This window comes from Rosa rugosa, chromosome 7, assembly GCF_958449725.1.
Source record: "Rosa rugosa chromosome 7, drRosRugo1.1, whole genome shotgun sequence".
NCBI lineage: Eukaryota > Viridiplantae > Streptophyta > Magnoliopsida > Rosales > Rosaceae > Rosa > Rosa rugosa.
In genome coordinates this window covers 8,430,067-8,452,047 of record NC_084826.1, presented here as the reverse complement: position 1 = coordinate 8,452,047, position 21,981 = coordinate 8,430,067, and the positions used below count along the sequence as shown (strand labels likewise).

The following is a 21,981-nucleotide window of genomic DNA, read 5'->3' as shown; positions in this document are numbered from 1 at the left end:
ACTCATTTTTAAGCACAGTATTTGCAGCATATATCAGATCCATTTTAGGAGTACATGCAGTGACATATCCAATAGAAGAGGCAACACTACTTGTAGGCATCATAGCATTAGTATCACATTTAGCATTTGTAGCATGAGTTGGTGCAGGGGCATACCTTCTGAAACTATCACCATGTGCCACAATTCAAGTCTTGGAAAGCAAAGAAATAGACTTGTTAGCTTCTTCAATTTCAGCTTCAGCAATAAGCAAAAGGGACCTTAGCTCTTGTATTGAAATGGGGTTATGCTTGGCCCTGATTATAGTCTTCATAGTAGTATAGTCTGATGGCAAACCAAGAAGAACAGAGACAATTATGTCTTCATCAGTTATACGAATCCCTACATTAGCCAACTGATCACAAGCTAACTTCACCCGATCCAAGTACTTGTCAATAGAATCTGAACCTTTTTGAAGTTTGTAAAAGTTGGTCTTTAATTGCTCTTTGTTAAACCATGAAGTAGAAGCATACCTCTCCTTGAGCAAACACCAAAGTTCTCTAGAAGTGTTACTTCCAACAACAAAAGAGAGGACATCACTAGATAGAGTAGCAGCAAGAAGAGTCATAATAGCATAATCGTTTTGCTTCCAAATACTGTACTCTAGTGTTGTTTCAGATGTGCCTTCTTTTTCTTCTGTGATCGTGCATTGTGAAGGACAAGGGAACGAACCATCTATATACTTCATTAGGCCACAACCTTTTAACATTGTCTCCAACAAAAACTTCCATGTAACATAGTTAGAGTCGTCTAAGCGGACTGGAATCAGATTGCAGAAATTGGACAGTAGACAATTGCTTAAGTCCATATTGAACTAGTAGATGATTAGTACCCAATGACAAGAACTTTAAGATGCAGATTTCAACTCGTCACAGTAGCCAAAACTTCAATACAAAATAAAGGAAGGTACTTGATGTATTCCCAAAGTTCCAGAATGTCCATTTTTCACAGTGATATGAGTAGTAGAAGCAGTTGAACTAGAAGCAGCCATGGCAGACAATATGAACTTTTCCTTCACAGATTGATGAACGAATCTAAAATTTCAATGTAGTAAAACAGAGGATCTTCACAGATCTATTATCCCAGGCTAGTATCTTCACGAATCAAAAAATTAGGGTTTCAATTTGCATCTAGCACAGAATCTTCAACAGCATGTATGATTTTCTTGTATGAGTAGTAATCGAGTATCCTAAACACAAATCTGAAACTTCAATGCTATGAATCATCAACAAATTTTCAGAATCTTTGACAAGAAAATTAGATCGATCTTCGAGTAGTAAACTTATCTAAAAACAAATCAATCCACTGTATATGAATTTTCTTACTAAATCAAGTATAAGCAACATGAGGAACAACAAGAACACCGAGCTTGAGTCATCAATCCCGATCGAACCTGGCTCTTGATGCCATGAAAGATTGAAGAAGAAAAGCAAGAAAAACCAGAAAATTGAGAGATAAGGACTTGTATTGTAAACTATAGGCTCTGATACATCGAGAAAGAGTAGCAGCAGTAGAACTTATACTATGTGGGATTGCACAGATGCAAGCCACGTGTCTGATAGCTGTAGGACACTAGACAGATTAACATGCATAATACCCTGATTAACTAACTAATTATAGACTAACTGAAAAGCTAATTGTGCCCTTAACACTTATTTCCAACGTTATCACTAAAGCTTGATTGTACATTGACTAGTTAAAAAACCATCATATGTAGATAGGCATGCTCATAGTCTAAATTTACTTGCATGTTTATTTATTTAGAATGAGTATAATAAAAAAGAAAATAATTTATGCCAATTAATATTTACTCTACCGTTGGTCAATGATCCATTTTCCTATAATAATATCAAAGAAATGAAATGAACTATTCTAACTTCTCTAGTTATTTCTGCCCGTTTACTACATCTAAGTATCTAACAAAAGTAAGTGGGTCATATGGAAAAGAGAAAAGAAAATGAGGTTCCAAATTCCTTCACAACTAAAAGAAATTCTTCAGCATTTCAAAAAAAAAAAAAGAAATTCTTCAGTTATTAGTTTGTGATTGATCTCTTCCCCGTTTTGAATAAGTATACATTCTTTGTGGAATTTGGTTTGTAGAACGATTGTGAGTGAATTGCCAATTCATACATTAGCTGGCCTAATTCTCGATGACTGAGCAAGCCTTGGTTTACAAAGTTGCACAAGTTGTGACGCTAGTTCTTGTGACTGAGATTTGTCATTCATTCCCCTATAATATTATAATGTGAGCCAATTTTGGAATTGTTGCTCAATTATGCAAAAGTTTGGAGAGTGGATATATCCTCGATACCCAAAAAGTGCAATAGTACCTATACTTCCCGCATAGGTGGGCTTGCCCTCCCCGCATAGTCTTTTCCATACACAAGGCTCGAACTTGAGACCTCTGCCTCAAGTCCCTCAACTTGCTTAAGGAGCACAGTCAACTTGCCAACTGAACTGGACCATGTGGGTAATAGTACCTATACTTCAAATAAACAGCAATTATATCAGAATAATCAGACCTTTCCTTTCAAGGAAAATATTTCCAACCAAAACTAGCCCCTGGGCTGCACAAAAATTGGGCCTTGTTCTTTCGAATGGCTCGAAAAATGGAAAGCAAGTGTTTGATTGGCCCAACAAGAAGATATTTTTTGGCGCTCACTGTCCGTTAAAGTCGTTACACAACAAAACAGATAAAACGACACACACAAACATATGGTTGCAGGCCTTCTCCTTCTCCTCCTCACTTCTTAACTGAAGCCACTCAATTCCTCCCAAGCAATTCAAAATGGCGAGTTCTCTCTCGCTCTCGCACCAATTCCTATGTACATATTCGTCGGAAACCAACCAATCATCTAAGACACAACCCCTCACCAGAACCCCAAAACGCTCCCTCGCTCTCCGCACCCTCCTCAAATCCACGTCTCCCAAGAACAGCTCCACTTCACTTCAAAGTTCGCCGGAAGAGCCAAACCCCATTATCAAAAAACCCAAAAGGGCGGCCAATCGGCCTGACCCGAGTCCTCCTTCTGAATTGTCCTTATTCAACTCACCCTTATTCATTCGGCTTCGTCGGTTAAGGTACGCTGTGAATTGGTTAAACTTCAAATATTCAGCAATTTTGTGGAGTGAAGTGATAAACGTTACGTGTTTTTCGGTTTCGTAATTTTGATGAATGGTTGCAGAGATGAGAGCGTCACGTATGATGGGATTGTTGTGGACATTTTATCAATTGCATTGCCTGCTGCTTTGGCTCTGGCTGCTGACCCCATTGCTTCTTTGATTGATACAGCCTTTGTTGGGCATTTAGGTAATTTGATCACTAAGCTCTTGAGGTTAGTGATTGCTTAAGATAGCTTGTTTTTGAAGTAAGTGGTGTTATTCTTGGGATGTGTAGGATCTGTGGAACTGGCAGCAGTTGGTGTTTCGGCTTCGGTGTTCAATTTGGTTTCGAAGTTGTTTAACGTTCCATTGCTCAATATTACCACGTCTTTCGTTGCCGAAGAGCAGGCATTAGTTGGCAAGGCAAAGGATGGTTCTCAACAGATTGGTGATGGTAATTACTTTTTTTTTTTTTTTCCTGGGAAATTAAGCTTTGCTGTGTTTGTAGTGTTGGTTGATTTAATCGAGAGTTTGGTTTGAAGATTGCCAGGGTGACAAGGAAAGCAAGAAGTTCCTACCCTCGGCGTCCACTTCGTTGGCTCTTGCAGCTAGCATTGGCATTGCTGAAGCTGTTGCTCTTTTTCTTGGCTCGGGTGTCTTGATGGATGCCATGGGTATATCTGTTGTATGTCAAACTCAACCAGCTATGAATATCCAGTTTTGTTTATTTTATCCATGTATTTTCGTAGTTGGACTGAATTATACGTAGCTTAGTTGAATATATATAGTTTTTCTATCTCCGTTGTTGAATTTACTTCACATTATGGGATGTGCATTACATGTTAATTTAACTGAACCTTTACTAAGGCTTCCTATTGCTACAGGATTCTCCAATGCGAATACCTGCCGAGCAGTTTCTTTCCCTAAGGGCATTTGGTGCTCCACCTATTGTAATTGCACTGGCTGCACAAGGAACATTTCGTGGATTTAAGGACACAAAGACACCTTTGTATGCCATCTGTAAGTATTTTGTGTGTTTGTGATTCAACTGTAAGTTTCTCCTTCAATTGGCCATTGAGTTATGTAGCTCCTCATCACTTTCCTTTAAGTTGTTAACTTGGTAGCATCCATCATGTTTATATCAGCTCCTAGTTATGTCGCTTGAAGGACTGAAGAATTATAATCACATGATGTCATTTGTTGATAGTCAAACTTCATGGCCAATGATTTTCTTGTTTTTCCCAAGTGATGAAAATGTAATGCCTGATGAATCTGGTGGCATGTGGATCTTCTAGGACTTTAGAACCATTCTAAATTCTAATATGCTTTGCCTTGTCTTCGACATTTCTTTTGCTTATATTCTCTCCTATCTAGCTGAGTTAGTGACAACCTATTCTGCTTGATTCCAGGTGCTGGCAATGCACTTAATGCTGTACTGGATGGTATATTGATATTTATTTTTAATCTTGGCATTGGTGGTGCTGCAGTTGCTACTGTGATTTCTGAGTACGTCAATGATGTGGTAAACTTAATTATACTGGTGTATTTTTAATTTCAAGCTCCTGTTTCTATATTCTGTCAATTTTATTTCTAAGACTCTCTAACAGAACTTTACATGTCTATTCTTTGCAAGGTATTTGATTGCTGCTATTCTTTTGTGGAAATTGAATACCCAAATATTACTTATCCCTACTAATATTGATGGGAGAAGAATTGTCCGTTATCTCAAATCTGGTAGATACTTTGTTAATGTGTTTATTGTTTGGAGATATGTTTGTTTCACTATTCTAAACATGTTTGCCATATATTGCAGGGGGTCTTCTTATTGGCAGAACCTTAGCAGTGGTTGTAACTACGACACTAGCCACATCCATGGCAGCTAGGGAGGGCCCTGTCCCTATGGCTGGTCATCAGATTTGCATTCAAGTTTGGCTGGCAGTATCGTTGCTTACTGATGCATTAGCTCTTGCTGGTCAGGTATGGTATTCTCAAGTCTACAAGTGTCATATGACCCATGTGATCATATTACAAGAAATAAATTTAACAAAAGAAAAGGAGCATTCTGTTTTCGAGTTATTATTCTGGTTTCATAGCTGCTTTTCTTCATCCTTATCATACATATGCTGATTAAAATATCCTAATATTGTCATCATGATGGTGTTTCTTCACAGACACTTCTTGCCAGTGGTTATTCCCAAAAGAATTATGAAGAAGCACGCCAAGTGGTTTACAAAGCTCTACAGGTTGGTAATCCTTTTGCAATATTCTGTGCCATTCTGATTATAAATTAATATCCTCTTGTTTCCCTCCTTTTTCATTATGGCTGACCCAGAATTTCCATTTTCTGTTTGAATTTTGAGCAGCTGGGTTTAGTGATGGGAATTGGTTTGTCTGCCATATTATTCATTGGTTTTAAACCGTTTTCTGGCTTATTCAGCACAGACACAGATGTCCTAGCAATTGCATGTTCTGGTATATTGGTAAGGAACTACATATGTGAACACTGTAGTAGTATCTATAAGAGTCATGTGTACATTAGTTGCAGCCCATAACTAGTAGACATAATACTGTTACACATAACTGATGCGGAGACTTTTTGTCAGTTTGTTGCCGGATCTCAGCCGTTTAACGCTATAGCGTTTGTTCTTGATGGGCTGTACTATGGAGTTTCAGACTTTGAATTTGCTGCTTATTCAATGGTATTCCCTGATCCTATCATGAATAGATAATCACTGACATGATATGTCTTTCTTTCTAACCCATCATTTGTGATGCGTAGGTGCTGGTAGGACTGACTTCTTCAGTGTTCATACTTTTGGCTGCTCCTGTTTTTGGTCTTGCTGGAATCTGGGCGGGGTTGTTTCTCTTCATGGCATTGCGTGTAATAGCTGGAATTTGGAGGTAAACTCATTTCCAGCTATTCAAAGCTGAAAATAGTTGTAACTATCTCATAAATATTTTGCATTGCAGGTTAGGTACAAAAAGTGGACCATGGAAACTGGTCTGGGATGAAGGGGAGTTGAAAAGTTAGTGAGATGGATGGTCGATTATCTAGTAAAGGGGAAAAAGCTTCTTGTCTGCTCCTACATTGAATGCCGTCAAGGCTGCTGGATACAAGAAACTTCTCCAAAGTTTCATGCTGATGGAGTAACCTTTATCTATGCTTCGGTGATGGCAGCGGTCAAGGCCTATCTGATTACTAAGACTAGCTGAATCAACAAGGGATTGCATTCGGTGAGCTTAGAACAACTCGCTGGATTTAACTTGCAAGGAGTTTGGAAGTTGACAAGAGGTCCATACCAAATTTTCTTCCCTTGCATTCTTCACTTGGTTCTTGTAAATATGGGCTTTTTGTATGTAAATAGAGTCAACTGCAGCCCCAAACTTATACATTTTTTTCCTTGGAAAAATTGTGTACCTGGGCTATACATTTTTGGTTGGCGTAAGTTATATGCTTTTCCAATGCATTTTTACCAGGTTAAAACAAGTATAGTAGAGCCAATTGAAATCAAAGTATCAAACCAAAGCGTAGGGACTAGGGAGTAAAGGAGGTTTGTGATGTAACAGTTGATTCATAGGCTATTTTATATGCACTGAACTCATTTCTAGTTTTCAGCACTTAACAGATGTTCATAAAATGATATCGAGGACTCTAAAATGAAAATACAGTTTCCATCAGAATACATGGAGATTTTGAAAGAAAATACAACTCAGTCTCCTAGTTTGAGCAAAGTAAATCTCAAGAACTTCCTGTCAAATCTTTCAATTCCTAAAAATAATAGTGTAACAGGCATGAATAGTAAAGCTGTATAAGTACTGCAGCACATGTCTTGCTTAAAACTCCTTTGTAATAACATGGACAAAGATCACTGCTGGAACTATATATATCCAGACTATGAAAAAGTGTATCCAATTTAGCTAGAGCCTCCGTGATGGTATGGGAACCATGAATTAGGCAATGCATTCTCTTCAAATTCACCCGAAAAGTAATTTTGCCTCGACCAATCTAGATTAAAATCGACACCTAAACATTCTTCCTCCATATAATTAAAGCTCCCAGATAGGCCATCCGCTGTCTGCAACTGATTAGGAAGATTATGTAGCTCAATGCCATATGTTTTATCAAGAGACCAACTATGCAAGTAGCCAAGTTTGCTGTCGATCTCTTTCTGCGTTTCAATATCTGTTGAAGGCTTGATGCTAGATCTTGGACTGTAGGCCACATTTATCTGTTCATAATGTTCCTGCAAGCAAGCATTATTATCACCAAAGCCATTATGGCCATTTGGTTTCATAGTTTCTGCAATATCGCCCTGAAATTCATTAGGAGGCAGCACAGTCCTTTCATATTCACCCAGATTAGTTACCAGATTGTTGCTTGCCACGTTTATCGGTTCATTATGCAGATTGTTGTCTCCAGATTCCAGAATCACAGCAAATTCTTTCTCCATGGGTTTGCTCATTACCGGCGTGTCAACTGTAACATCATTTGAAAGGTTGCAATCATTTTTTGGATTGCATTTCACATCTACAAGCTCAGCATCTAAGTAATCATTACTGAACCTCGAAAAAATCTCTGAAAAGTCCAAATTAGTATAAGGCTTATCATTAGGTACTGAATCAGATTTCCCAGCCTGAAGATAATTATCCAAGTGATTATCATGTCTATGGTTGGAGCTGCCAACATAACTCACAGCTTGAAATTCCTCCTCTGTTACATTGTTCATAGCAAGTCCTTCAACGTCAGCTTTACTTTGAAGAAGCTCGTCCTGAGTTTCCAAATCGCATTTTACATACTTAGGTTCCCACTGCCATACATCTTCGTATTCCCTTACATTTTTTGTAGTGACTGCTTCAACTTCAACATCATTTGTAACAAGCTGGTCCTCATTTTCCAATTCACATTTCACATACGTAGGTTCCCAAGGCCATACATCTTCAGGCTCCCTTACATTGTTCATAGCGAGTGCTTCAACTTCTACATCATCTTCAACAAACTCATCCTCAGTTTGCAATTCACATTTCACATACTTAGGTGCTGAATGCCATTCATCTACAGACTCCCTTACATTGTTGATAGCCTGTTCTTCAAATTCTACATCATTATTAACAAGCTCGTCCTCCATTTGTAATTCGCATTTAACACTGTTAGCTTCCCAATGCCATTCATTACTTGGCTCTTCTATACTTGCATCAAACACCTCATCTTCCTGCTTTGGCTCTTCACCCACACTATCCTCAAATTCAGACGCATTATCACACGATTCCATGGTCTCATCCGACATTGATGGTTCCAAAGATTCGGGGAAATTAAGCCGAGCCACAGGACCATACATGGCCTTTGCAGCTTTATCATAAGCATGTGCAGCTTCTACAGCAGTATCAAAAGTACCAAGCCAGAGACGACCAACCTTTCTCGACGTCAAACCATGTGTATTACTACTTGGTACTCGAATTTCAGAAACCCACTTGCCCCAAATCCTCTGCCTAACACCTCTATAACTGCAATTTAAATTCTCAGGCCCTCCTTTTCCTCTCATACGACCCTTTCTAGCTCCCATGGTTGGCATCCTACGTGGCATTCGATTCACCAATCCATCTTTAGCAAAATCAAAATTTTTACTGTACTTCTCCCATTCAACCACAGTTTCATCCACTCTGGGCCTCTTGCCCATTATTCTATCCCTGAAATAAGCACAACCGAAGCTATCTCAAACTAGGGTCTAAATCAAACAACAAAATGAACTCATTTGAGTCCCCAAAACTTCAATTTCTCAAAGTACAAAATCATTTCACATATACAAAAAAAAAAAAAAAACACATAATCACAGTCATAAGCAAAAACCCAGATGAGAAATGAAAATCTAGCAAAAACCCAGATGAAAGCAAGCTCATTTTGATGAAAAAAGAAGGGACATGTGAGAAAGAACTGACCTGTCTGAACTCTTGGGCGTCATTTCAGAACCAGAAAGAGAGGTCTCTGTGCAGCTAGCTTGTACTTCTAGCTCTCTCTCTCTCTCTGTTATTCAACTCCAGTTTGACCGGTCGTCGTCGTCGTATATATAATCTTCATTCTTGGAGAAGGGTTTATGAGGGGGTTTATCCAAGATGACCTGACGAAGTTTCTGTGTTGTTGGGAGCAAATAAAACAAGCTTTGTCGACACTGGTGACTTGGGGACGAAGAAATGCTTCTGACAATTCTAGAATTGGATATTGATGACGAGGCTGATTTTTGTAGGCCACGGCGACTCATCTGCGGGGCTATCCTTGTGACACGTAGGACAATGCTCGCTTTCTTGCTGGTCACGAAGAGTTTCCCTTTTTCTGGGTTTATCTATTACCTTTCTGTTTGATGTCCTAGAATCCCATTATTTATTAATTAAAACTACAAATGGTTTCAGAGAGAATCTGGTTTGGGTAGAAGAGTTCTAATAACAATTCCCTTCGTTTAGGATTGAACTAGATGGACAACCAAAGAATGGCTATTAATGACAGGGCCAGCTCTCAACATGTGCAACAAGGGCGACAGCATTGAGAGGGCCTTAATTTTTTTTTTTATAAGGTTTTATGTATATATAAATAAATATTAAAAACTTATAAAAGAAGGCTCCAGAATCCTTTTTGCTGCGTTCACAACTTCACAGTTCACACACTTTGAGAGGTCTTTTAATTTAGAGGGCCCAATTTATTTTTTTTAATGATTTTATATTTAAATAAATAAATATTAAAAACTGAATAATATGAAATTAGCTCCATACAACCAAACCTCATCCTCCTCTTTTTTCTGCGTTCTGTGTCTCTCCTCTCTTCGGTTCTCATCGATCTCAGTACCTCTCTACTCAGCCACTCAGGGTCTCAGGTATGATTGAATCAATGTTTGTTGCGTTTTTTGCTCGGTCCCATAATGATTCTTTGATGCGTTATTCCTAATGGCTGGTTTGATTTGGTTTTCAGATTGCAAAGGTCTAGGCCGTCTAGCAATTTTGTGGGATTCTGGGAATTGAGAAAATTGGATTAGTGGAGCAGTGAGCCAACTCAGAGTCTCAGACTATACTTCACATTGATTTGAGTTCAGGGAATCAGGTTATCTCCTTCACATTGATTTGCTAATTTTGCTTGAATTGTCTGGGGATGTTGCTTGAATTGATTTGCTAAAATTTAGAAAATTTAGAAGCATGCCTCCTAAAAGAAAATGTTTATATCTGGATATGCAAAACGCTTAAAGTTATTGAAGTCTTATTTGTGATCAACTATGTCACAAGAAATGTTAAATGGACTTGCTTTGATTTTGATTGAGAACGAATATCTTGGAAAGATCAATTGTGATAAGCTAATTGATCAGTTTGCAGGTAAGAAGGCAAAGAAGATGGATTTTCAAATGAATATCAATCAACGCTGCCAGAATGTGTTATTTTGAGGGTTTCAGATCAAGCATCTTTTTGTAATTATTTTTTGCTGCAAACTTTACGTTAGTATTGAATATTTAGCTTCTTTTGTAGGCTCATCTAATGATATTGATCATACATTGTTGGCTATTTGATTTTATATTGTGAGTTTGTTTAAGTATAAATTTCATATAAGACTAAAGCTTGGAGGGCCGCATTTTAAATTTCCACACAGGGCCTCCGAAAAGTTTGAGACGGCTTTGATTAATGAAAGTCATACTTTGATTAAAAAAATCCAATCTGACCAAAAATTAAAACACTAATTTGATATCTTAAAGGATTAAACCATTTTTGGAAGTGTGAGTCAAACCCCAATAAAAGTCAGATTGAGCAAAGCCGTTTGACTGGCAGGGAGAGGAGTCGTTCTCATAGTGTATAAGCTCACTTTGAATAAGTGAGCACTGGTTGTCTAATGAGTGGTGCTAGCATGCCACGTCCTAGACTTGCCCATAGAGTTGGCAAGGGAAGGTATGTATCCGTGTCATTCTGACTTGAGATGAATGTGAATTGATGTGTTTTTTAACCAAAAAAAAAATGAAAGTTTGAAAACTTTTATGAAAAAAAAAAATCTTTTGTTTTAAAAGTGATACATTTGTTATGTGTGTGTTTTAACTTTCAAATATGAATGTTTTTTCGTATTTCCACATGTAGAAGAAAAACATAATAGAGCAATGATACAATAATCCAAAACTGGCCCTTTGTTTGTTCAAGAATGGTCTAAGAGCCTCTAGGCTCTACCTAACATAGAACCTTCTACAGTTAATAGTAAAAAGCAAACGAGTGAACCGACGTTCTTCCAGTAGCTAAATCTACTAATTATATTCGTGGTTTTGGTGACGCTACAAATTCACATAAATATAGCTAAATGCCATAAGAAACGCTTAAGTTGGCTTAAACAAGAGTAGAGCAAAAGAGAGACGCCATTTAAATCAATTTGATTCAATACTTCATATGGCAGAGGTGTGCGAACAAATGAGGCAAAGGAGTAGAGATCTCCGCTCATTGTTTGAGGAACAAGGTTGGAAGGTCGTCGGCATCTGCAAAAGAGGGTGGTACAGGATCCGAATGAACCTCAAGATATAATTCGAGACGTGTTTGTGAATGCCAGGTTCTTTTTCAATCTCGGCTCATTCCATTACAGCTTCTGCTTTAGGATGGTGTGTCGGACCATGACGTTAGAATTTCAGTTGCAGGGGGTGCTGGCTGGGATTAAAAGCTCCAAACCTTCGTCCCCAAGTTACTAGTTATTTTGTCAATTTGTAAGGTATAGGCCAATATAATGGGGTTATTTATAATTAGTATCTCTATGTTAGCATCTGCATCCCTAAGGATGGGATATAAGGTTCGGGGTCTAATGTTTGTCCAACGATGTAACAATGTATGTTCGTATTCGAGTTTTATGAATGATAGAAAAATTATTGGAAAACAAAGCAAGCAAACATGTGCGTAAAGGATCCAAATCTTTTTACATTGATGATGAATTTAACATCATCCCATCCTATTTCAATTTTTAAATAGCCAGATGAACAAAAATTGAAACGCTGCAAAATATATTCAGCTAGCTTTCTTCTTCCTCATGCATATAAATAGGAGTGAGATTCTGACATGCATGATAATAGATGGGAAGGAATTCAAGGAAGTTATACTTGGCTCCCAACAAAACCACCACTAAAAGATTGTAAACTGCCTACCAAAAGCATGCCATCTATTGAAATTTAACAAGCAAAGGATCATAACCTCCTTAATTAGGAGGAGGATTAGGGGAATTCTACAACGATGAGCTGATGGCCAGCTCTCTCTACTGGTATCGAGTATTGGCACATAGATGATGGATGTGCAGCCACTCACAATGCAACCTTCATGATAATAGTTTGAGCACGGCATGCGAGTAATTAACCATCACTTCTTCGAGTGCAAAATCCTTCCCACAAAAAACATAGCAGACTTCGGTGTCTGTCCAATAATGGCACCATCAAGTCTCACTTTCTGAAGCTATCTCGATCAATTATATACATATACATTTCTCTTTTTCACGATTTTCCTAATTTTTGGCTTTGGAAAAACATACTTCCAGTGCTGAAAATTTCTGAATTTTTTTTTCTGATAGATTATACTTTATTAATGCTCATGCAAAGAATCTCAAATTTGTATGAAATATTGACTATTTTACATCTCATTATGACTTTTCACATATGTTAATGTTCCACCTACAGAAAACAATTTAAGAGATATTCAATAGAGTGAGAACCATAATTAAGCCTTCCCCTGTTACTCATCTTTAACAGTTGCAGCAGGTCAAGGGATGACAATGGAGATACTTGTGTTTCAACTATCAAACAAGAGCACGCTAATAAGTTCAATTTCAAAGTGATCAAATAGGACAAGAAGAACCTCCTTTACTACGAGATAAATCGGTTCCTATATCCCGTATGAGAAGGACCCGTTAATAAAGTTTCATGATCTTCACCTAGCCACCATAGGATGGAGAAAATCCATATAGCTTGGAAAAAATTATGAAACTTTTAGGTGATCAATTGTGTATGCTCAAAGAGAAAAATGGGCAGAGATGAAAGAGAAAAATCGAAACACTGTACAATCCATTTACTTTCTTCATCCTCTTATTTATGGAAATGAGTTTCTGAACTTATAAAAAGATAACAACAAAAGCATATATGGATGCTAATACACAGTTGATGCTGATATAGCAAGTGCACTAATAACAAAAAGGAGGCACTCACAAGCCATCCGTGTCTTCAATACCACCCAAGAAACTAACCACGCCAGTACATAAAACAGTTCCGAGCTAGGTTCCCACAGATGATCATCATCTAAAATGTCATCAACCTGCGGGCTTAATCCAAAGCAATGCCATGAGTCCAAATCTCGAATCCATTAGCTACCAGATTGGGGCAGGCATTTTCCTGTAAACGCAGTTCCCTGTATCAAGTGATCGATTCCAAATGAAAGCAAGATAAGGTGAGACGTAGAATGCTCAACCATTTTTAATCTGGACTGGAATAAGAGGAGATTCATATGAAAATAGGCAAATATATAAATCAAAATTCTAAATGCAATTACAGAAAGATTCAACATGCAAAGTCAGAAACTTCAGAAGCACGAAATAAAGTAGAAGAAAACATGGAACAGATAACTGAGACATGGGAATAATGCAAAACATGATTAATATATTGGCATCCAATTGTGAAGTTAACCTTTCTATACACTCTTTAACAGCTCAGAAATTAAAAGGGCATGTATAGATTGGTACGGGTGTAAGCGAATATCAGATTCAGTCCTCTCTAAATCAACAGGCAAGGGGGTCTGATTCCTACGGTCTTAAAACTATCAGTATTATAACTCAATACCCTGTACTTGGCACATGGATCGATGGAAGGAAACTGAGAATGACATCAATTGCGAACAACAGCAATACAATCCTAATCTACTTGATACACTATAATACAAGAAATTCTACTCAAACAAACAACAATATGCTAGATAATATTGGGGCATCCAATATCCTGTTTTTACTATAAAACTACCATAAATAAAGTTCATGAATTGAAACTATATATAACAAAAGGAGAATGAGAAGGAGAAGGAGAAGGAAAAGAAAGTTACCTTACGGAAGCATAAAACACCCAAGAGTTCAGCAACTTTCACAATCCAGCAGTCCTAGCAGCTTTGTGTCGCAACTTCCTGTTGTGATCTTCCTGCAGAGCACAGAATTGACAATATCAAGCATTCAAAACGGAAAATAGAATCGACACATACAAACCCGCCATTGAACAAATTCAGTAACTAATTGACTGGCTCAACTAAACCCCATATCCATTTTTACACACTATCCTATCCTCCAAAAAAGTTGCTAAATTCATAACCATGATCATTCTAGTATAAGCCTTTACCTGCTCTCGAATCTTCGCAGAGCTGTTCTCAACTTGCCTGGCCAAGCTCTCAATCTTCACAAGCATCTTCTCATACAACTCCTCCACTCCAGAAGTGTAATTCACAGCCTCCGAACCCATCAGCCTACACAGGCTATTCACCTCTAACCCCTCGGCGCACATATCCAGCTCACTCTGGGCCTTCAAGCCCTTCTTCAACTGCCCTAAACTCTCTTCTCCCTTGTCCACATTCATCGGCGAAACCCTCAATTCGCAGGGCAAGGCCGGAAGCTGCGAGTTGGGGCTGAAGGCGCCGTAGTGGCCGCGAAACGCCGGGCCGATGTTGACAATGTCGATTGATTTGGGGTCGAAGGAGTGGGTGGAGCTGCGGAACTGGTAGGCGCGGTACTCGTGGGTGTGGATTGTCTGATCGGAGATCGGGGAAGCGAAGAGGAAGAAGAGGCAGGGTTTGAGATCGACGGCGATCGGCGGCGGAGAGTTTTGGATTGGGAAGGTGAGGTTAGGGTTGGAGATTAGAGAGTTGGAGACGGCGAATTCGCGTAAGGAGGGTCGGAGGTGGGTTCTGCGGCGGCCGGAGAACCAGCCGAGGAGGTGGGAGGAGGGGGGTTGGGGTTGGGCGAGGCGGCGGAGGAGGAGCGGGTCGACCCGACCCGAGGGGGTGTAGAAGGAGAGGGAGGAGGAGGAGCAGAAAAAGGAGGTGACGGTGGCGATGAGGGTGGAGGAGGAGGAGGAGGAATCGTCGTCGGAGAGAGTGGGGGCGATGAGGCTGACGTGGCCGAAGATTAAGCCGTCGACGGCGCCGCGGGAGGTGGAGAAGCGTTGGATCATGGAGGCCAGGGCCGGGCCGGAGATTGCGATTTTCTCTACGGAAGGATCTTCCATTGCATCAGACAGAGAAGTGAAATAGTAACGGGGACGAAGTTTGGGTAACTCTTCTTATTCTTTGACTTCTTTGAGCTTGAGTAATTTATAATTTACTGAATTCAAATTAATCGGACAGTCGAATTTAGATCTTCTCACTATGATAATTAAATGACCGTGTATTTAGTGGAATTTGATTTATGTCGGTCAATTATAATTTCTAATTTTGTTATATTTTTAAGTATTTAATTGTGAGAGAATCATGATTAATTAAAATCAAAAGGTAGATCGTACATCAATTTTTGATACATATTAGCATTAGCTAATTAAGAGAAAAAGTGTATTTATTATACACTTGTACATTCCACGCTTTGAGCTTATTCAAATTGATCCTATTAATTAAGACAAAAGTTTTGATCATCTATGCAACCAAAAACAGAAAAAGTGGGAAATTATTTGCATTAGCATTATATTTTGCTAGTAGATAAACATCAGCACGCTGCATTTCCTAATGCAGTGTGCAACTATGCTAGTTTAATTTAGTTATTAGCTTCATAACTTGAGCATTCCAGCAATAGCTATATGAGTAATTGACACTGTATCCATAACCGTTCAAATATGTGCAACTTTGATAGAAGCATATTTCTAGTTTCTTCCAATATCTTATTCAAAACAATCATTACGATATATAAGTCTCATTGAGACCAAAGAGGGATATGATACTTATATGAAACGCCTATATATTTACACGGTAAATTCATGGTTTCTTGAAGGAAGACATTGCTTTTCACATGAAATTCAATATATGTAGAAGAAACGAGATGTGTACTGCTAACAAACAGTCCATCTTCACATGCATATATAAAACATGAATGAGCAATGGAGCTGTTTTCTATGTGTTAATATTTCATATTTTTTTTCTTACTTTTGAGAAAGGTTACGTATGAATGAAACTCAGAATGAAACAAATGGAAGGATCACGTTTGTAGATGGAGACTGATATAGAGATAGCTAGCTAGTTCAGTATATATGGATTACTTCCATTTTTATTTTGAACTAGAAACTGCTTGGCGATCCATTCATTTGTTTTTTGACAAAACCACATTAGAAAAATAAATTATTATCCTCAATGATAAGAATCAAACAATAACATTTATGTACGGATAAAACAAACTTTCTCGTCACTAAATTTATAACTCTTTTATTTAAAATCAAAATCCACAAGATAATTTAGTAATTACATAAACAAATTAATACCAATATGCTACTAAATTTTGGAAAATGGGAATTTCCTGTCTCTGTTGATGTCTCTTTCTCCTAAACAAAAACCAGTTGATTCGAGTATGGGTATCAAAATTGTATTCTCGGCAACAATTGGCTTCTTGTAATCGTAATTGTTAAGAATATCCTGAATTTTCTCATAAATTATAAATGTCTTGATTATGCGACCTTTAATGATATATGCTTGGTGCATTTATGGTTTGTTATCACGGTGAAGAAACAAATGCTTCACATGAAATTCAATGTAGAAGAAATGAAATGTGTTCTGCTAACAAACTAGTCCGTTTTGACATATATGACATGAATATCAGCAATGGAGCTCTTTCCTCAACGTATATCCTGAGCTATAAGCCATTCTATGGTGTAGCCGTGTTGATAATAAGATTCGTTTGAGAAAAATAAGCTAATAGGCATACAATTCCAGTGCTGGAAAATGAGCTGCCATTGAGGAAATTCTGCTCGAGCACTTGACACTCTTGTTTTGCAGTTAATACTCTTTTCTTGTTAAACATAAGTGAAACAGAATCGATATGATAGGGTGAAGTAACAAGTAGATGAACACTGATATAGAGAATAGTGAACTTATTCAGCTTTAGATCCCTAATTTTACTACATTGTCGCATTCTCATTCCAAACTTGAAAAGCCAAACTAAAAAACCACTCAAAGGGAAAAAAGATGCAAATCCAATATGGCTGGTATGGAAAAATGCTTTGGCAATCAACCACAGAAGGATGTAAGTATTAAATTTATGCAATTGCATATCGAACATGAATTCTGCTGATTGTTACAGAACCACAACTTGAAATAGTACATTTTTATCCTCAATAAAAAGAATCAAGCAATAAAAAAAATCAAACAATAACCTATATATACGTATACTAGTAACCAAAGAATTTCATGCCTACATATCCCTCTACTCCTTTTGAACAAATTAATAGATGACAAGAAACATTCTTTTACTCAATTGCTGATGCCGGTACTTCTGTTCCTTCGTCAGCAGAACCAACATTTACCTCAGGCGGCTTAATCTCTTCTAGCTGCTGCAGAACTTGCTGAGCCTCTGGTCTTGCGGCCGGTGAGGGATCCACACAATGCAGAGCCAATTTCAGTGTGTTAAGCAGCTGATCACCTATGATTGGAACATCCCTTATAAGCTCCAAATCAAAAACTTCATTAGTCCACTCCTCCTTAACAATCGACGCCACCCACTGCGGCAAGTCCATGCCATTCATTGGCTCTCCGGGTGATTTTCCTGTTAGGAGCTCCAATATGATCACCCCAAGGCTGTAGACATCAGTTTTTTCTGTGCTCTTCTTGGTCTTTGAGAGCTCTGGCGCATTGTAGCCGAGGGTTCCTGCAGTGGCAATTACATTGGTGTTGGCAGCGGGGGTCATGAGGCTCGAAAGGCCATAGTCTGCAATGTGAGCATTAGTCTGCTCATCAAGTAGTATGTTGCTGGATGTGAGATTCCCATGTATGATGTTCTCCTGGTAGTGGAGGTGGCATAGTCCTCTTGTGACTCCAATGGCTATGTTCATCCTTGTTGGCCAATCAATGATCATTTCTGGTCCGCGAGCTGCATAATCAATAGACATCAAACATGAAATTGAGGACCTAATCAAGACTTTGAAATGTCTACTGAAATCTGAAAACAGTATCAACAATACCTGTTTCAGAAAATTAATTCATGAGCTAGTTTGAGTTAACTTACCATGAAGGAATGATGCAAGACTACCCTTAGGCATGAAATCAAAGACAAGGAGCTTCTCTCCCTTGGGACCCAAGTAATAGGCCCTAAGAGCAAGGAGATTCGGGTGCCGAATCTTCCCAATTGCTGCAGCTTCAGTTTCGAACTCCTTGTGGCCCTTTGTAGTCTTTTCCCTCAACCTCTTCACTGCAACCTGATTACCCTCCTCCAATGTTGCCTTGTATGCTGTCCCATATGTACTTTTCCCCATTATCTCGGCAGTGGCACACAATAGATCATCAGCTGTAAACACAAAAGGCCCATCAAAGTGAACGAGCTTCCCACCAGCTTCGCCTCCAGATGAAACCACAGCGCCTGCAGGATCTGCCTTGTCAATGCTCCCAGCGGCCGGTTGCTTGGCGGTTTTACTATTTTTTCCTTTCAATACAGACCTTTTCCTGAACAAACATAGAAGCAAAGAACAGCAGAGTAGAAGCAAAACCGCTAGGACGACACCTGCTGCTATGAGAATTATGTCCTTTGTACTCAGTCTGTGGTGATGCTTTTTCTTCAAAGGCTCTTTTGTTGGAAGTGTAATATTCTGAGGTGACGGAGAAGAACATCGAGTTGAAGCACTATACCCACATAGCTGAAGATTCCCCACAAAAGAGCTGGAATTGAACTTTTTGGATAGGAGAGATGGGACTAAGCCAGACAGATTGTTGTAAGAAACATTGAAGGAACTGAGATTGGCTAGGCTGGAAAATGAAGCAGGAATTTCTCCAGTGAAATTGTTTTTGGATAAATCAACTTGGTTAATCCCAGAGATATTCCCAATAGAAGCTGGAATATGACCACTGAATTTATTACTCCTCAGATTAAGTACTGAGAGGTTCTGCATTCTTTCCAAGACTTCTGGGATTTGGTTATCAAGGCCATTGCCTTCTAGATTCAATGTCACGATGGAGGACAGATTGGAAAAGGTAGCAGGAATGCTTCCATTGATGGCATTGTTGGATAGGTCTAGCTTTTGGAGCCTTGTGAGCTCCCCTATTTCATTGGGTATGGTTCCTGTAATCTGGTTATTGCTCAGAGAAATCTCTTCAAGAAAACCCAACTTGCTCAGAGAGCTTGGGATAGTTCCAGAGATGAGATTATTGGCTAGGGTCAAGAACTTAAGCTGGTAAGTTCTGTTTGTTCCACCCCAAGTACTTGGAATAGAACCAGAAAGGTTGTTGTGTTGTAGAGCAAGGAAAATTAGGGAACTTGACCTAGTGAGACTACTTGGGATTGAACCAGAAAGCGAATTGAAGCTCAAATTAAGCCTAAGCAACCTAGTGGAGTTTGCAAGACTAGGAATAGAACCATTAAGTGCATTGTTGCTCAAATCAAGAGTTTGAAGAAGAGGACAGTTACCGATTGAAGCAGGGACAGAACCCGAAAGCCGGTTATTGAAGAGGTAAACCCCTCTTAGATTGGGGAGGAATCCCAGAGCCGCAGGGACAGGGCCACCTAAGACATTGTCATGCACGCTAAGCTTTCGAAGCCCTTGAAGCTGCCCAATCTTCTCGGAGATTCGTCCCCCAAGTCTCCTCCATGGAAGCTGGATTGCAATGACCTGCCCCTTAACACACTTGATTCCTGCCCACCCACCTGAGCAAACTCCATAGCCACTGTCATTCCAGCTGCGCAACAAGCCTTTGAAATCGATAAGCTCTTGCTTGAATGCTCGAAGTGTTAGATAATCGGCTCGGGTGACAACTACTCCATCCCCTCCTCCCGAAACAGGTCTACAAGTGAGAACCAGTAGCTGAACAAAGAGTAAGGCATGGATGAACTTATTTTCCATCAAAGAACATGAAAAGGGTTTCTGTTTCGAAGAAGACGAGCACAGAAATGGGGTTCGATCACTCTTTGTTCTCTTCTTCTTAGTAGAGAGAGTGGAGGAAGAGAAGGTGAAGTTTAGCTATCTATGAACAATGATGAAAGGAAAAGCTAAATAAGAAGGGGAAAATGATTGAGGCAGTTGGGGGATCTGAGTGGAGATAAAGAATATTGTCTAGGGTTTTAGATGAGACTGGACACAGAGTCAGGTGAGGAATGGGGTCAATGTCTTGACTCCGGAGGCATCTTCATCTTTGTTAACAGCAACGGCTAGTTATTTTCCCCCATCATGCACTTCCTCCATGTAACGGTAGGGTTGAAATTGGGTCGTAAACAACGGCTATATTTCATTGGTCAAGTACCCGGCAAAATAATAATAATAAAGCTATAACTGCTGCCACATCCGGCCAAAAATAACAACAAAATTGCTTCTGCCATAGTGCCACTACAGCCAAAATGACCATAATGGCCTTGTTCTTAACATTTACTGTCTGAAGCTTTTTCAATTTCGTCGAGACTACCACAGCTTTTTAGCTGGTCTTTTTGACAGCATGTTAACCTGTGCGTAGGACTTGAAAGTTTACCTTTTTTGCACAATCATCACCTACACTGGTGTTGATAGGCATTGTTCTTTGAACTGGTGTACCATAACTGTTTCATTCAGACACTTTCCAGAACCCCTATCACGTTGAGAACAACTAGCAGAAGAGCAATGAGGGTACAGAACCTGAAGAATCAAATTGTTCTGGGGATTGGTTATAGTTCAAACAGTTGGCTACTGTAAAAAAGGCGCATTGGCCAAGATTATGATGATGAAGGGGGCCTTCCATCTCCTTAAAGAAACAAGGGTAAAAGGCACCTTACAGGTGAGAAACCAGCTTTGCTTTCTATAGCAGAAATGACTTAAAGCAAGCAGTTAGCCCCATCGTATCTCTCAGGACTCTGAATCTGGTGCACTAAACTAAAACCCGCACAAGACTTGACCAACATAGACTTGCTAATGAGCTCCTCAATCTAAAAAAGCCAAATGTGATATCCTCATCATAATATAGAAACCAATAGTAACCCTGTATCTCCTCTACCCAACTTAAACCCTGATGCAAAATCATATATGGCCTGCAGTCCTGTATACGATTAACCTCTATCTTCGATTCTTGATATTTGCAATCTAATAGAAGACACTACCTACACTATCTGGTGCAGCAGTCATGGTTTCTCATAAAGCTCCCTTGGCTCTGATATCAACATCTCTGTTAGTGTTGCACTAGGTTAATATGAATATAGCCACACACCGCATTCTATTCTGGACGTTAAGCTCTAATCGTGATCTATTAAAGACGCACATTATGTCTCTCTGTATTTATCAAACCAGATTCATCAAAGCATCTATGTTTGACAAAAATGTTCCACACTGCCTATAATTTGACCATGTTGATGTAAAGAATTACAAACCTGGTGCATTAGTCTACATGGTAACCAGAACAACTCCTAATTTCCAAACAATGTGGAGTTGGTTCATTCCTAGCAATGTAGCTCTTGCTAAAAGCAATCAATAACAAAAAGAATCAGAAAACATCCATTCTGGAAAATCCTCAAGGGTTTCTCAATCATTTGAGAAATCAACAAAATGGCTTAGAGAGAAAAATGCATAATCCCGATTTGCAGAGTAGAACAAAATGCAATAATGCATATCTAGACTGTGGCAGGTTTAAAATGGTATATCAACTACAGAAACCAAAGCCTATGTGGCTAAGCAAGCAGAAACATCCATATGC

At 39.0% G+C, this 21,981-nt stretch overlaps 4 protein-coding genes and 1 long non-coding RNA gene across 9 annotated transcripts; 2 read left to right on the top strand and 3 right to left on the bottom strand.

Annotated features, from left to right (window-relative positions):
• The first annotated feature begins 2,748 nt into the window (after positions 1–2,748).
• LOC133721585 (protein DETOXIFICATION 44, chloroplastic) lies at positions 2,749–6,651 on the top strand. Its single transcript, XM_062148238.1, has 13 exons — positions 2,749–3,117; positions 3,222–3,346; positions 3,434–3,592; positions 3,681–3,823; positions 4,023–4,158; positions 4,548–4,644; positions 4,772–4,872; positions 4,952–5,115; positions 5,310–5,381; positions 5,502–5,618; positions 5,742–5,837; positions 5,918–6,039; positions 6,109–6,651. Exons 1-13 carry the CDS (start codon positions 2,825–2,827, stop codon positions 6,167–6,169), a joined length of 1,686 nt encoding a protein of 561 aa, XP_062004222.1. The 5' UTR covers positions 2,749–2,824; the 3' UTR covers positions 6,170–6,651.
• A 114-nt stretch (positions 6,652–6,765) lies between these two features.
• On the bottom strand, positions 6,766–9,472 carry LOC133721584 (uncharacterized). The gene is made up of 2 exons (XM_062148237.1): positions 9,073–9,472; positions 6,766–8,823 (listed from the first exon to the last, which is right to left on the bottom strand). The coding sequence occupies exons 1-2, from the start codon at positions 9,093–9,095 to the stop codon at positions 7,053–7,055; spliced, it is 1,794 nt and encodes a 597-aa protein (XP_062004221.1). The 5' UTR covers positions 9,096–9,472; the 3' UTR covers positions 6,766–7,052.
• Positions 9,473–9,762: 290 nt separating this feature from the next.
• LOC133722655 (uncharacterized) lies at positions 9,763–12,017 on the top strand. 3 transcript variants are annotated; one of them, XR_009852888.1, is made up of 3 exons: positions 9,763–9,998; positions 10,094–11,692; positions 11,772–12,017. It is a non-coding gene; the product is annotated as an uncharacterized LOC133722655 (long non-coding RNA). The 3 variants fall into 3 exon arrangements; XR_009852887.1 differs by lacking the exon at positions 11,772–12,017 and having other exon boundaries at positions 9,765–9,998; positions 10,094–10,222; positions 10,482–10,674; XR_009852886.1 differs by lacking the exon at positions 11,772–12,017 and having other exon boundaries at positions 9,766–9,998; positions 10,094–10,222; positions 10,489–10,674.
• Positions 12,018–13,153: 1,136 nt separating this feature from the next.
• LOC133723702 (uncharacterized) lies at positions 13,154–15,440 on the bottom strand. 3 transcript variants are annotated; one of them, XM_062150581.1, is made up of 3 exons: positions 14,493–15,440; positions 14,206–14,297; positions 13,154–13,596 (listed from the first exon to the last, which is right to left on the bottom strand). In XM_062150581.1, exons 1-2 carry the CDS (start codon positions 15,372–15,374, stop codon positions 14,244–14,246), a joined length of 936 nt encoding a protein of 311 aa, XP_062006565.1. In that variant the 5' UTR covers positions 15,375–15,440; the 3' UTR covers positions 13,154–13,596; positions 14,206–14,243. The 3 variants fall into 3 exon arrangements, with proteins under 3 accessions (XP_062006565.1, XP_062006564.1, XP_062006566.1); XM_062150580.1 differs by having other exon boundaries at positions 13,154–13,521; XM_062150582.1 differs by having other exon boundaries at positions 13,154–13,505.
• Positions 15,441–17,373: 1,933 nt separating this feature from the next.
• On the bottom strand, positions 17,374–21,192 carry LOC133723701 (probably inactive leucine-rich repeat receptor-like protein kinase IMK2). The gene is made up of 2 exons (XM_062150579.1): positions 18,347–21,192; positions 17,374–18,211 (listed from the first exon to the last, which is right to left on the bottom strand). The coding sequence occupies exons 1-2, from the start codon at positions 20,169–20,171 to the stop codon at positions 17,592–17,594; spliced, it is 2,445 nt and encodes an 814-aa protein (XP_062006563.1). The 5' UTR covers positions 20,172–21,192; the 3' UTR covers positions 17,374–17,591.
• Positions 21,193–21,981: the final 789 nt, after the last annotated feature.

What these genes read in the sequence shown, in the direction of transcription:
- LOC133721585 (XM_062148238.1), top strand. Translation starts at nt 2,825, where the DNA reads ATGGCGAGTTCTCTCTCGCTCTCGCACCAATTCCTATGTACATATTCG. An exon ending in GTTGCTACTGTGATTTCTGA is followed by an intron (nt 4,645 to 4,771) that starts GTACGTCAATGA and finishes ATTCTTTGCAAG; the next exon opens with GTATTTGATTGCTGCTATTC. An exon ending in GTAATAGCTGGAATTTGGAG is followed by an intron (nt 6,040 to 6,108) that starts GTAAACTCATTT and finishes TTTGCATTGCAG; the next exon opens with GTTAGGTACAAAAAGTGGAC.
- LOC133721584 (XM_062148237.1), bottom strand. Translation starts at nt 9,095, where the DNA reads ATGACGCCCAAGAGTTCAGACAG. An exon ending in ACGCCCAAGAGTTCAGACAG is followed by an intron (nt 8,824 to 9,072) that starts GTCAGTTCTTTC and finishes TGCTTATTTCAG; the next exon opens with GGATAGAATAATGGGCAAGA.
- LOC133723702 (XM_062150581.1), bottom strand. Translation starts at nt 15,374, where the DNA reads ATGGAAGATCCTTCCGTAGAGAAAATCGCAATCTCCGGCCCGGCCCTG. An exon ending in CTGCGAAGATTCGAGAGCAG is followed by an intron (nt 14,298 to 14,492) that starts GTAAAGGCTTAT and finishes TGTGCTCTGCAG; the next exon opens with GAAGATCACAACAGGAAGTT.
- LOC133723701 (XM_062150579.1), bottom strand. Translation starts at nt 20,171, where the DNA reads ATGGAAAATAAGTTCATCCATGCCTTACTCTTTGTTCAGCTACTGGTT. An exon ending in TCTTGCATCATTCCTTCATG is followed by an intron (nt 18,212 to 18,346) that starts GTAAGTTAACTC and finishes TTGATTATGCAG; the next exon opens with CTCGCGGACCAGAAATGATC.